A 13,971-nucleotide genomic window follows, 5' to 3' on the forward strand; every position below is an offset into this window, starting at 1 on the left:
TTTGACTCAAAGATTGAACTGAAGATGTCCGACTTTTGAGGTTTCACATTTTGAAATTCTAACAGAGTCCAAGCGCGAAGCTCCCGCTGTTACCGTACCCGAGTTAATGAGGCCACCGCGCGCATAGTCATCTTGATAATTTAATTTGAGGGCGCCCTGAGGTGGAGCAATCTTTATTTCATCAGCTCAGAGCCGTTTATTTCATTAAAACGTCGACTTGTCCATCAGTAAGAACCTGTTCCTTTTGAGATAAGCGGGCGGAATTCATCATAATTGCAAATGTTTGCCCGTAATGTAAAGAGCTTGTGGGCTATCGTATTCTTTTGACATGAAAAGGTCCGTCTCGCATACAAATCAGAACAACTGACAGTAATTCCCGGAAAAAAAAAAAATAAAAATTCCAACGTGCAGCCATTTAGAAAGTGAGAGTTGCTTGGGCGTTATAATTGTTGCTACTTTTTTTTTTTATATATCTTAATAATTATAGACATTTTTTTGTGGGTCCCATTTCCTTAACACAACATGTCAACAGTTTTGATTTATGCGTGACTCGAACCCTCCTCCACCATTTTGTCCTCCTGTTCACGTTTGTGTCGGCGTGTCACAAGAACACGTGTGCAAACACGTACGCGCAGCTTTTCACCCCCACACGAACATCTCGCGTCATCAGTTGAGAGGGGACGAACCGACAGCGACTGCCGGGCAATTGGAGCGATCGTGATTGACTTTACGATGGCAACATCAACGTGCCAACTGGTCTTTATGCTTTCAAGAGATGCCAAAAAAGTTTCCGATGCGGAGAAATCCAGCTTCACTTTAGAAACCCGCCCCCTCCTCAACCTTCCCCCTCAAGACACTTTTAATGGCATTAAATTACAGGCCTGAACCGACGACGACAACTGTCGAGGTTTAAAACATGTTAACGTGACGTGAGTGACGCCATCAGTTTTTTTTCCTCCTACATTCGAGCTTAGATGTGGTCGCAGCAGTGGGTTGCGATTTGTCAGACGTCACTTCCTCTTGTCATGTACTGATATATCGTGACAACCCTTCCAGATGATAAGTTAGTGTACATTCAGCACTAAGGTGAATGGAGAGCTCCATCTAGAGGGCTCAAGAAAGCCTACACTGGTTCATGAATCATTTTGAAGCTTCATTTTGAAAGTTTCAAACTCAGTATATTGCATTCAAAATTTTTTGAGGAAAATTAATAATTGGAAAAAAAACCCGCAAAAATTTCCGTATCGTAATTTCCGTTTTTTGTTTATTTTGAAGTATTTACGTTATTTCATTTCGTTTGATTTGAGTTATTTTGGTCGCTTTCATGACCTTAAAACTAACCTTGCTATGACAAGAGAAATAACTCATCGCATTTGAAGGTGAAGTATCGTTGCGCGGTATTGGCGACTACTCAAATGTAAGTACTCGTGCTCTGTGTAGATGCTGTCATTGTGCTAAAAAGCCCTCTCTTGCCCCCGCGACAAGGTCGCGCTGGGACAGGATGTAAAGTGGCCTGTCAAGCGACCACCGGGGCGCAGTTCAATCCCCCTAATTGCATCCTTGAACGAGACGCCTTATGTTCCTCACACACACCTGATGGTAAAGGGTAGTTGACGAGTGAGCGGTCGCTCTCACTCACCCCCCCCCCCCCCCCCCATCCTGACGTGAATGTATAGAAGATAGAAAAGGATGATGGACTTCCCTTTCAATGGCGGAGTGCAAGGAGAGAAAAGGTCAATTCATGACTAAAATTGCCTCCATCAAGCTACATTGTGTTGCGATGGACACTCGGAATCGATATACTGAATCGTTCTACTTTGTTCGTGCTGCCTAATATTGTGTGACGAGCTCATTGAGGAATTTTAGGAAAAAAAAAATAAGTAGAGGAGACGGCCCAGAAAGTCTTCGCTGTTTCTACGGTGCCTCATTAGGGACATTGATGGATGGGCGATTGCCACGACTAGGCTCAGCCAATGGAAAGTCCTATTGTTAGCTAAGTTGTGATACCACCAATCACCAGTAGATGGCAGACTAGACATTTATACATTTTTCTCATGGTCGATTGGGGAAATAACTGCTGGTAGAAGCGGCTGATTAAAAAGTATGAGTCTACTTAGTTTTACAATTATCAACAATACAAAGTCAATAAGCTCACAGCAGGATGACCTGATCTTTATTTCTCTGGCCATCTTTACGGAGAGCCCACTTAACTCGCCTTCCCTTTTAACACACCCCCTCTGTAGTTGCGTATCGGATTTACAGCCGATAGTTTACTTTTATTCCGGAGGAGGTCATGCGATATGATATTTTCTGCTTCCCAAAATGGCCGCGGCCGCCGGCCCAGACGTATAAAACACACTCTTGACAGCGATACATCTCGAGTGATGACACCGCTCTGAAACAATCTCGATATTGCCTTTCCCGGCCATAAACAAAACCTGACCACAGTTCTGTGCGCTGATGGCTGACGGCCGTGCGTGTGTGTATGTGTGTGTGTGTAGAAGGAGCAGGAGAGAAAAGAGAAGAAGCAGAGGGATGTACAGATGAAAGCTCAGCAGCGGCGGCGGCAGAGCCAGCCAATAAATGGATTCGCTCTTGGGAGAAAAGTGGGAAATGGCTGTTAGCAACACAATCCCGAGGAGGCCGACGACGCGAAGGGAACGGGCTGCGGGGAAAAAAAAAAAAAAAAAAAGAGGAGAAGGGATGCAAACGGGGCAGACAGAACGGGACGGCGCAGACGTGGGGGAGCGCTGGCAGGTGCTTCATCATCTGCTAAGGCATTGTGGCTCCGCCCGTAAACAGTCATCGGGCCTCTCTGGGGAGCAACCTTCTTCGTAACTAGCACAGGTATAAATCTGCCTCTTAGCCACTAAATTAGACACATTCTTGTGAAGAGACTCACTCTGCAAGTGCAGCACAAACCCAATGGGGACGAGATGGGGAGGGGGGCAATTCACGGCCTCAATCCCCGGCCTTCCATTGCATCATGCAGGAGTGTCTGCCGAGGCTCAAAGACGAGGACTAAGTCCAAGGTCTGCTTTTTGTCACCTCCCCACAATATTTAATTACATCTCTAACACAGCACACTCACTTATTTTTATGCCATTTTTTTTTTTTTTCCTGCATCGCGAGGTCAAACCAGCTGACTTGTATTTTTGAGGGTGCCGAAATCCAGAGCCATTTATTAAAGCCGAATATTTTTAAATCTCTTCTGATTGATCATATTAACAACAATGCATACTTCATCAACCAGGCCGTGATCGAGACTTGATGGGACAAGCCTGACGGCGACAGAAATAATCCAGTGGCCGGTCTTGTAAATGAATAATTGATATCTAGCCGAACAGACTAATGAATGCAAAAGTGCTTTGGCTTTGACTGATAGGCCTCTGTGCTCCAGAAGCCTTCCCAGCGGTGGCGGGCCGCACCGGAGGCGGAGGTGCCATCCTCTATAACCCGTCTAATTGCTCCTTTGACGTGAGTGACTTGACGGTGTGTGTCCGTGCGCTTGCCACTCGGGGCTGACCCTTTTTAGCCTGCTGTTTATTAGCATCGTTCCAGGTTATCGCACCAATTAGGGCTTGGGATAGCTGGGATCCGAAAGAAACGCCGCGCGTAAAAATGCGTACTGTTAGCTACCGGTGAGGGAACGCGAGGGACTAGTGCAAATGCTGTTAAGTTGCTCAAAGAAATACCGTTTCAGTCCTGGAACTTTTCTGACATACCTGCTAGTCTTGAATTAATTTGTGCTGGTTGTTTTCACCTTTGTGTATTTAAAACAACTGAAACAATCTTAAAATTGACAGTATCTATATTGTGACGGTATAACCTATTAAATTACAGCTTGAACACAAACGGTGAAGCAACCCATGTTGACAAACAATATAACCGTACTCACAGTCATATATTTTTTATCCTTTCAGAACAATGATGAATATTAGAGTCTTAATGATGAGCTGAGCACAGTTGAGATGTCTCATTTGAAAGTAACGCACCAAAAGATAGTCAACACGATTAGGGAACAAGGATTTTGGGTGCCAGTCCAAGCTCTAATTTACAAAAAATAATAAAAGTTAAAATATACCTAAAGTTATATTTTGAACACTTGAAAAATATGTTAGTAAAGCAAATATTTTCTACCGTTAAATTGTTGCAAGTATTTCCGTAAGCGCCACATCAAGGCTCGTTCCCCACTTGTGCCGGGGCCTTGTCCAAACAATCTTACTTACATTTTAGCGCCATTACGCACACCCTCCGTGTCCACGGGCCCTGATAACATTCTCACAGCAGTTTCGGTGCGGCGCTCACGCCAAACAATACCTTATTGACACGGGGCCCTTTGGCTCACAATAGCCACAAAACACCAGGGTTCCTGTTTTTGTTGACTCTGTTTGAGGCGGCCATTGAGGCAAAAAGCCACTGTGGACACAGTGTGGACGCATAATGGGAGCTCTCTGTCATACAATACAACAAATCAAGCCTTTAAATGTTTGAGCATGATAAGGCAAAGAGAGGGCATGGGGTGGAGGGTGGGGGGGGGGGCAGGAGTCAGGTGTAGTTGAAGGAAATGCAGGGGATTAGGAGTGAAATAGGGCGGTCTCGCACCACTAGGGGACAGTAGTAAGTCACGGAAGGCAGAAGCAGTGCTCTGTAGGTGTGTGTGTGTGTCTCTTTCCAAAGTGTGCGTGCGGCAAAGCGTGAACAAAAGACTTTCTTTGTTGCGGATAATAAAAGAATGCCGAAATAGCTCCTTGACTGCTTTAGAAAAGATCTTGATGATGCGTTTGGCCCATAATGCACAGGAACAGCTCTGGATTTGCATAATCACGTGTAATGTAAAGCAGCCAACAAACAAACTGTGGCTGACGGGGGGGGGGGAGGTAGGGGAGGGTGCGCTTCTTTTATACCCCCTCCCTCCCCTTATGGACTTTCTATGCACACTAAGAGTACATTTAATCTCATCTGCTCGCAACACAAAGGAGAACATTTGCGCTTTGTGGGGGATCGAGCGCTTCCGGAAACAAAATAAGTAAATGAGAGGCATCCATTTTAGGTGTGAGCGCCACTTGTGATGATTTACCGCTTTAATTAGGCCTTTCGTTGCAGGAAGATGCGAGCGTGATTCCACAGTTAAAAATGACATACCTAGAATGTTTTTTTTTTGGGGGGGAAGGCGCACAAACAAATGTTTTTTTTAGGCACCACTGCGCAACCAAAACAGGCTCATTTATTTGTTAACCGGTTAAAGCAGTCAAGTTAATATCAGCAACTGCTTGGGAGTGCTTCTTGTCGTCATGGTAACCCGACGGTATGTCCAAAACGGCGCCACTTTCTTCTTCTTCTTCTTCGTCAGGCAATTAAAAGCACAACAATAACCGTTAGCCTCTGTTATAGTAGTTGCGCTCTCAGTTAGGTTCTCATGAATTAGTCAAGATTGTTAATTGCACATTTATGACGCTCAAGGCCACCGAGAGTTGCATTAAACGGTGCGGTAAAAAAAAAGAGCAAATGAGTGAGCATGAAAAACAGATTACACTTTTAGATTACTGCTTAACTGAGTGTGGGAAAGAGCAGGAAAAGTGTTTATGTTGAATTTTGGTCTGAAAATGTATGTTTTTTAATTGATCATGTTTGATTGTTGTTTATCATGTACTTATTTTAATGGTCTAAGTTTTTCTAAAATTAAAAACGTTCCAGCAACATGGTCGCTGCTTGGTGAAATGAATGATAAAATGATAGCATACAATAAATACAATAAAATAAATAAAAATAAATAAAATTGGGGATTAAAACAATTCAAGGTAAAAAATATTTGAATTTGATTATTATAGTTTTTTTAATTTAATTAATTTCAAGAGCCTGTTTATACAGAGGCAAAAATGGGGGCAAATACAGTATTTATTTCTTAAAGCGCTCCTGCGGCACCATGTCTTTGTGTTTGCACTTTATCGTCGTCTATTCTGATCTCTGGCGTGTTTCATTATTAAGTGACTTTTGAGTGACACCGCGCCGGCTGTCACCGCCATGTGCCGAGGCTCCCTCTCATTTCCAGCACCCGCGACGACAACGATAATAATGAGCGTCTCGGTGCAGCCCTAAGACCTCGCTATTTGTGTTATTGTTGTGAGGGTCGTCTCACACTCACACACACACACACACACACACGTGCGGGGCCCTGACGTTTGCTTTGCTATCAGCAGGAGTGCACAAATACAAACACATTTGCCTGAGTTATTGACCTTTATCTCCCCACTTTTCCTGACAGCCATCTCCAGTTATTGACAATACAAACACACGGGACGACGCATAACCTTTCATTCACACACACTCGCTCTCTCTCCTCACTGTCTTCCTCTTTCCTCTGCTCTATCTCTCTGGCAGTTTGCATTTATTCCAATAAAATAAGCTATTTTTATTTTGCTCCAAATTTTATGTCTTTAGGTTGTTCTGATGGATATGGTGAGTGCAACAAAAACAAGTCACAAAAAATACAACAAATTGCCTCAGTTAAATTAAAGGTGTGCAACCTATGGCACCACGACCACTATACGGGCCCCTGACAACATTCGATCCGGTCCAACTGATCAGAAGAACTCTTCCAAAATAGAGACATTTGGTGGATATTTTTTCAGAAATTTAGTACAGTCCTCGGAGGACGATAAAAACTCAAATGGCCTCTGATAGCAAAAAGCTTCCCCACCCCGGAATTAAATATTTATCTTGTATACGTGTAGCATTTGCATTTCCGTGTCGAGTGGATTTTTTACACGTACATATATCTATGCGGCGTGAGGAATAACATAATTAAACAGAATACAGGCCTGAATCCATGGACCGATAATAAAGAGAATAATTTACTGCGTCTCAATACAGCGTTGAATAACAATGGTCGTAAAAAGCACTAGTATTCCGCTAATGATTCTCCTCCAGGATTTATTGTGTTTTCCAGCGTGTGGCGTACATAAAACACGCTGCGTCCCCTGTGCTCATCCACCCTACCCCTCCCCCCCTCCTGCAGGTACTTCCGAGGCCCAAAATTAAATTTTAAACATTCCGGCCCGGTGTTTGGTGACCATGGTTAATCATCGGGAAAGAAAGACATCAAACAATATTTGATAATGAGAAAAATGCCTCCAGGATATTAGGGGAATGGTGGGTGGTGGAAGTGGGGTGGTGCTGATGGAGGGCGGGAGCACAGCGGGAGATGCTAGCTGCAGCACAACGTCGTCTAGACCAGAAGAGTCGACGTGTTCGTGCGTGTGACACGCGCACACACACATTAACTATCTACGGCCCACTCAGTCACCTCTTACGGAGTTAAAAAGCCATTAAAGCATTGCCTCTTTCTTAAAGTTCATGATGAGATAATTAGAATTCAAGATTGGAGAGCCGGTGCGCTGAGATTAGCTGCGCCGCGCCTCAACTCAATTATTTCACGTTAAAATGGATTTTGTGCAAAGGAGGGGTGTGTGGTGGTGGTGGTGGGGGGGTGAAATCCAGATGAGAAAAACTGCAGATGAAAAGTGATTTCCTCCTTGACGTTCATTTACAAATACATCTTATTCAAGAATAATATTACTCAATATGAGTGATGCACAAATAAATGTTAAAAAAAAGAGCTCACCCCAAAAAACGAGTTACATTTAATTCAATCAATCCACACATAAGAGCCCATCTAAACTTGGTTGCTAAACAAAACAACAGCACCTACCTTTTTTTCTTTTAGTGCAGCACACACACAAATACACACACAGTTATAGGAATTGTGATTAAAGAAAAATGTTTGTTTGATTTTTGTACCCCCCCCAAAAACAACCACATAAAATGATACCAACAGTACTCAAAACAAGAAATAATTTGGGAGCAGAGTGGACAAGAGTAAGGTGAGGGTGCGTCGGATAATAAGGGGGAAATAATTTCTGCCGGGCTTTTGAAGCATGTTTTTTGTGTCGTTGATTGACACGGCGTTAACAGTCTGGATGGAACGGAGGCCAATCGGCAGCATGTGCAACCACCTCCGCTCATGCAAATGGAGCCCGCGCCGGCCAGCCCCTTGACTTTGATTAATGAGCTCCAGCCACAGCCTTTGTTTCCACACGTAGCCATTTAGGGTGAAATACAATCCCAAAATATTATCAATCCCCTATTAATCTGGTGAATTCGCCGAACAGTGCGCTCTGCTCTTCCTGCGTCTCGTGAGCATTAGGCACAATTGCTTTTAATTACTTGTCTTGCTAATTAGATTCATTAAAAGGATAATAAAATAAATGGAGGAGGCACAGTGGAAAGCTCAAGCGAAACACATGTCTTGTCTGCCGCGATGTAAAATATGGATGTGGGATTTTCTGGGGCAGTCATGCTGTTCGGGGGGGGAGGGGGGGGGGGGGCACGAATCCGATACCGTGCTAATACTACAGGCATTTCCTGACTCTGGCTTGCCTCGTGTTTAAACTGTGATTTTTGTAGAGCTGAGATTCCAGACTCCCTGAAGATTCCGAGAGCAATTTTGCGGTGCGGGGCCAATGAAGTCACCGACTTTAAGCGGCGGGGAAAAGAAGGAAGAAACATTATGACAGTAATGCTGACAATGGAGTGAAACCAAACACGCTCTTTGCATGGTAAGCGATGCCACGGGATGTGGAAAAAAGAAAGCGGGCCTAATGGGCAAGACGTGGAAAGATCTTACAATCTCCCTCAGATGTGCGACGAGTAGAGGAAATTACACGAGCAAGCAAATCATCAATCATTATATTCGTCAAGCGGGGCGGGGGGGGGGGGGGGGGATGCTGTCAATTTGCCCGACGTTGGTTCTTGGGCGGGTGTGTTAGCGGCATTAGCGGCACCTTGCTTTGCACTACAATGGCAGCGAGAAGAGAGATCAGTGCAGCCTCTCTCGGTATCACAGGGAGACACCCTTTGTAAATTCACCTCCCGCTGTGGGCGGGCTTCACAGCTGGTTAACAGCGCTGCCCAGCTTGCACGCGGCCGCCAACGACAGATCTTTTCACAGTTGATGCAAGTGTAAAAAAAATATTTTCTGACAATGTGACAGCCTATCAACTCTAACTAAATTGCACGGCGAGGTGAAACCCTGACATGTTTTTTTTTTTTTAATTCAAATATTTTACAGTATTTACTATAATTATTTAGCGGCAAATCCTTGGTAAATTTTACTTACCGCTTTTTATTTGATCCTTGTTGCGTAAATGTAGCTGGGATTCACAGACACAACGTAATCTGTGATCCTGCCGCTTTTAAAGCCAGCACAGTTCACTGACTCCCAACCCCGGCTCTGATTTTTATCTTTTAATGCCATCACATTACACTGATCCTTTTCTACCTATTACACACCCCTCCAGCAACCCCCCCAGCCCACCCCCTGATCCTCTGATACCTTGCCTCGGCGCTCCTTCTGCCCCTGACCTTGGCCCTTTGTAGCAATCAGACCAGACTTCCTCAGAGGCCCCGATCTTATCTAGCGCTACCAATCCCACTACACAGCTTCCTTTTGTAGCCGAGCGCGGCGCAGCGAGCCCTTTCAGACCCGCCGACTGTGCCGGCGAACACGCGCCAGGGCCGAGACCTCGGCTCATCTCAGTCATCATACTACACTGCCCAACAACAATGGCCTTTATTTGGCCGACGCGGCGCGGGTCATGATACAGGCTTTGGTGCTCATCAATACATTGTTCAATCACAATGGGGAGAAACCAGCAATAGTGTTGTCAAATCAAATGTTTTGACTCTATCGCCTTGCGGTGGAATGAGACATTTCCAGTTGACAAGAGGGAGGAGGGGGCACATGCTATTCATTAACTTTTTCAAATACAAACAGACAAAACAAGAAAAAAACATCCACAATCCTTTGTAAGATTTTGTATGGTAAAGAAAAAATGACATTTTACTAGTGCTAAGAGACTAATTACAATTAAAATGAAAATAATGTTTTTAAGGGGAAGATTTGTTGGGTTATATCTGTTAGAAGTGTTAAGGGGACAATGAAATTGTGCATGTGCAAAGATCAACACTTTACTCTGCATGTGTTATTTTTGGTTATAATTCTTCTTTCTCTCATTTACATTTTAGCATGGGGATCTTTCCCGCAAAGTCAGCTGGGATAGGCTCCAGCTTACCCATGACCATTACAAGCAGTAAATTGATTTATTTCTATATTAGCAACAGGAATATAAATAGACGTACCTTTCTTTACATACCTTTGTCTTTTGATGAGGTGAAAGCCAGTTCCTCCAGATTAACAAAAGAGAATAGACACACATTTTCCTCTTCTGATCAGTTGCATTTGTAAACTGCATTGTAAAAGGAAATAATAATCAATGACAAGCGTCTAAACAGTGAACCCTCACTATTTGCCACTATTACCCTCACTAACAAAGCCTTAAAATGACCTTAATTAATACTTTAAACTTCAAATATACAACAAACTAAAATCCCAATTTGAATATAATTGCTAGCTCATCTTCAATTAGCTTCATTGAATGTTTTTAAATAGTGCGTATAGGTTATATTGCTCTAACAGAATGTTAAATGGGTAATGAGATATCATCATTTTGACTTGGTTTTTTTGTCTTATTTGTTTTTGTAGAATTATTTTACAGAAAAAAAACACAGAAGGTATGTAAAAAACAAAGTTAAAACAGAAACATCAACCGTTAGGTGGCTCCAGGGATGACGTTACCCTTCACTCACTCGCCATTGCACTCTTTAGCACTTTTTAGCTGACTGTAATCAAAAATTGAAGCGTCAACCGTCGGTTGTGAGTCACAACACATGTTTTATTACCGTTTCTTGAAAGTATCGCTTACATTTTGTGAGGAAAGCGCTTGTTTGCCTTCCCTGTGTGCTCAACACACTTTCTTTCCCATGACGGCAGCTCGTCATCATCAGAGTTCTGCCCACTTCCGGCAAAACGATCCAATCGTAGGCAAGTATACTCAGAGCCGTCAAAGATTGACCAATTGGCGCACAGCTCGCTCCTATGTCATCACTTCAACTTCCCTAGCGGGAAGCAGAACAGCTGTTACAAGACGTCCCGGATAAATGGTAAACAAACCCTTATTGAGGCTTTTTTTTAATCATTCCGTAACCATATTTATCCATCTCTAAAACAGAATAGTGACTCATTAGCCATTTAAAAACCCTGCGAACAAATTTAATGGATTGTGTTTGTTACAGTACTGTGGCGATCTCTTATAAATACCGGATAGCTACATTTTAATAACAATGTCCTTTTACAGACTATTTGAAGATGAAACTCTCCCGTGCTGAATACAAAGAGATCGTGAGATGGACAGAACAACTAAGACCAACGCGGCAGTGTATGAAGATGCTAAAAGACAGATTTCCAAAGTAAGTATAATGACTAATTTACTTGTATAATAAAAATTATTGAACTGGAAAAAGTGAGTGTGCAACAATTCATGATGCAAATGTTTGTTATTACTTATACACAATGCAAATCATTATGTAATTACTGTATTGTACTGTATGTTAATAGCTACTTGTAAATAATGTGTGTATTTAAAAAGCATCCTTGGAGTTCCGTTCCGACAGTGTCTACATGTAAAACATAACACTTAACTTCTAGATTGATAGATGAACACCTTTTTAATCCTGTGAGAGCAATTGGTAATTTGATGGCCATTAATTCCTCACTAGTCTTTGGAGCCATCCACCGGTGCAAAAATTAGCAAGCGTGTTTTGCCATGCAGTGCTTGCACCCCCCTACAGATCGAAGCGAGGGGTTAATGGTGGTGTTTGCCTTTCTCCTTGACACCGAGGGCCTTTTCTTTATTGAACGTAACACGTGTAATCCCCTCAAGGCTACCGTTACACCACCATCACTGATCCCATGGAGGTCACTTACAAAGTCGCATGCATTTGACGCTTCCTACCCATCGGAGGAAAGTAGAAATCTGTGTTTCAAAGTTACTGTCAAGGAGTCCATCAATGATGAACTGATGGACATTCCATCGGAACCAACTTCATGCTGATGAAATGACTTTATTCTCAGAATACTGGCATTTTGACTTTATTACCCTAATTCAATTCAATTAATTCACTATGCCATACGCTCAGGCACGAATACTGTGTATTTTTGGCTCCCTGGGCCCAAAAACTTTTGCACACTGTCCAAATGGCATTTTACCCTCAACTATAGATGCCTCTCTTATATAAACAATTAAAAACTCCAACAGAGGAGTAGAACTAGTTAAGATTCAGTGTCTTGCTCAAGGACATTTTGATCACCAGGGGTGAGGATTGAACCCACAACTTTCAAGTTGGGAGACAAACACTCTACCCACTGATCCACATTGCCTCATGACAAAAATAGTAATGCCGAGTATACTAATCAAAGGAAAACACAGCAGCATTTGCATTCCAATAATTCTGCACAATCGCCGGCCGCCTCCCAGAGGTACTGGATCTTCTATTTAGTCTTGCCGGCTATTGTTATTATTTCGGTCAACATAAGCAATCTCGGTGAGGCCCGTGCTCTTTAAAATGTCCGAGTCTCCGCGCCGGGTCTGACAGGCAGGCGCGGCGGCGGTGTTTTCACAGCCTGCAGAATTATTCTGCTTGTCCAATCAGCTGAGCTGGACTCTGGAGGGTTAGTGATTGGACTGGCAGGAAATCAGGCTCTTAAGACATAACATATCGACTAGGCCATCCATCATCTCTTAGCATGCGCTCGGGTACACTGCCCCCCCCCCCCCTCGGACTGTGTGGGAGCCCTGCCACTGCGTAAATATTGGCCGTGGAGGCCATGGCTGGCGAGTTGGTTCAGGCTAACGCAGTCGGAAGAATATTTTTTATTAGTTCAAAATAGTCTGATACTTGAAAATAGTGTAAAAATCCAAATAAAATGTGTTTTTGTGGGAGGGAAGCCAATATTCTTTTATAGGAATAACTCTGTGTGTATCACATCAACTGGAATAGCGATGCGCCCGTTAAATAAGATGATGGCAGTTGTTTCCAGGGCTGTGAACTAATCTTTATTATTGTAAACTTTTTTTACTGGTGGTACTTTTAAATCAGTGTTGGCATTAACCCAAAGTGCCCCCCCCTGTTTCTGTTTAGACGTTTATTAAAGATTGGAAAATACAGGCTAAGTCAATCCCGGTTTTTATGATGGATATTTTGTACTAGAACATTTCCAAACATTGGTTCTGAATTCCAAAATATTCAATTCCGGGATTGTTTAACCTTTGTAATGAATATGTAAACGCGACTATACATTGGGGGTGTGCGTGATTTTGATTTCAGCAGTGAATCGTTTATCGGGACTCATTGCCTTTCGATTAAGCAAATAGGGGACAATTCAAACTTGGGACAAAGTGAAAGTAAGAGTCAATTTCAAGCTGATTTCCACGGGGGGGTCTGTCATTCTGCCTGTCCGATCATAAGTCCAGTGGGAGGAGAGTAGGAGGGTCCCGCAGACGGACTCGAAAGAGACCCCCTCATCTGTAACGGCCTGCCTGCATAACACAGATGTTGGGAGTCATCTGTCACGCTGGCCTCTCTTTCCGGGTCTGACCTGCTCCCGGAGAGGGTTGGGAGTTGGAGGTTGGTATCAGGTCGGGTAGAGGGGGGGGGGGGACATTGGACACGGTGCTGTCACTTTCTTACCCCCAACTCACAATGGAGACGCATGCTAATATCATCCCTGAATAATAATAACAACCCTCAAGGTCCGACATGACTCTTATTTCGATTCCAAATGAAGTACTCGGGGATATTTGGAAGAAGACTTTGTATGATCTCACCTAGCTTGGGAGACATGTGACATCAGTCACATTAGGTCCTACTCTGGCCATACATTAGAATTGGAAATGATGGGCTGCTCTCTGAGGTCTTGACTAACTTCCCCTGGGTCCAAAAGGAGGGTGGGGTGGGGGGGTCCCCCCAGTTCATACACCCTTTGTCCCCTTAAGTATAAGAAGGGAGGGGAGG

General features: G+C 43.5%; 2 protein-coding genes across 21 annotated transcripts in view; one reads left to right on the forward strand and one right to left on the reverse strand.

Moving 5' to 3' along the window:
• dph6 (diphthamine biosynthesis 6) overlaps positions 1–13,971 on the reverse strand; it is a 135,465-nt gene that overhangs the window by 84,385 nt on the left and 37,109 nt on the right. For 8 of the 17 annotated variants that reach the window (XR_015863433.1, XR_015863432.1, XR_015863431.1 and 5 more), the window contains exons 3-4: positions 10,801–11,016; positions 10,201–10,307 (exon numbers count right to left, since the gene is read on the reverse strand). Coding sequence is in view for 9 of the 17 variants with exons in the window: in XM_088400568.1 (XP_088256694.1) it covers positions 10,201–10,307; positions 10,801–10,902 (209 nt within the window). In the remaining 8 variants the exon portion in view is untranslated. Of the gene's footprint in view, positions 1–10,200; positions 10,308–10,668; positions 10,741–10,800; positions 11,017–13,971 lie in introns of those variants that run through there. The other 9 variants (XM_088400575.1, XM_088400577.1, XM_088400572.1 and 6 more) reach the window with 8 other exon arrangements.
• The window catches only part of cdin1 (CDAN1 interacting nuclease 1), a 38,967-nt gene continuing 33,473 nt past the window's right edge, over positions 8,478–13,971 (forward strand). Inside the window, exons 1-2 of one of the 4 annotated variants that reach the window (XM_088400587.1) lie at positions 8,478–8,618; positions 11,256–11,367. In XM_088400587.1, the coding sequence (XP_088256713.1) occupies positions 11,305–11,367 (63 nt within the window). In that variant the 5' untranslated portion in view covers positions 8,478–8,618; positions 11,256–11,304. Of the gene's footprint in view, positions 8,619–10,984; positions 11,062–11,255; positions 11,368–13,971 lie in introns of those variants that run through there. The other 3 variants (XM_088400584.1, XM_088400585.1, XM_088400583.1) reach the window with 3 other exon arrangements.

This window comes from Syngnathus floridae, chromosome 16, assembly GCF_059516105.1.
Source record: "Syngnathus floridae isolate MCC-2025c chromosome 16, RoL_Sflo_1.0, whole genome shotgun sequence".
NCBI classification, from domain to species: Eukaryota; Metazoa; Chordata; class Actinopteri; order Syngnathiformes; family Syngnathidae; genus Syngnathus; species Syngnathus floridae.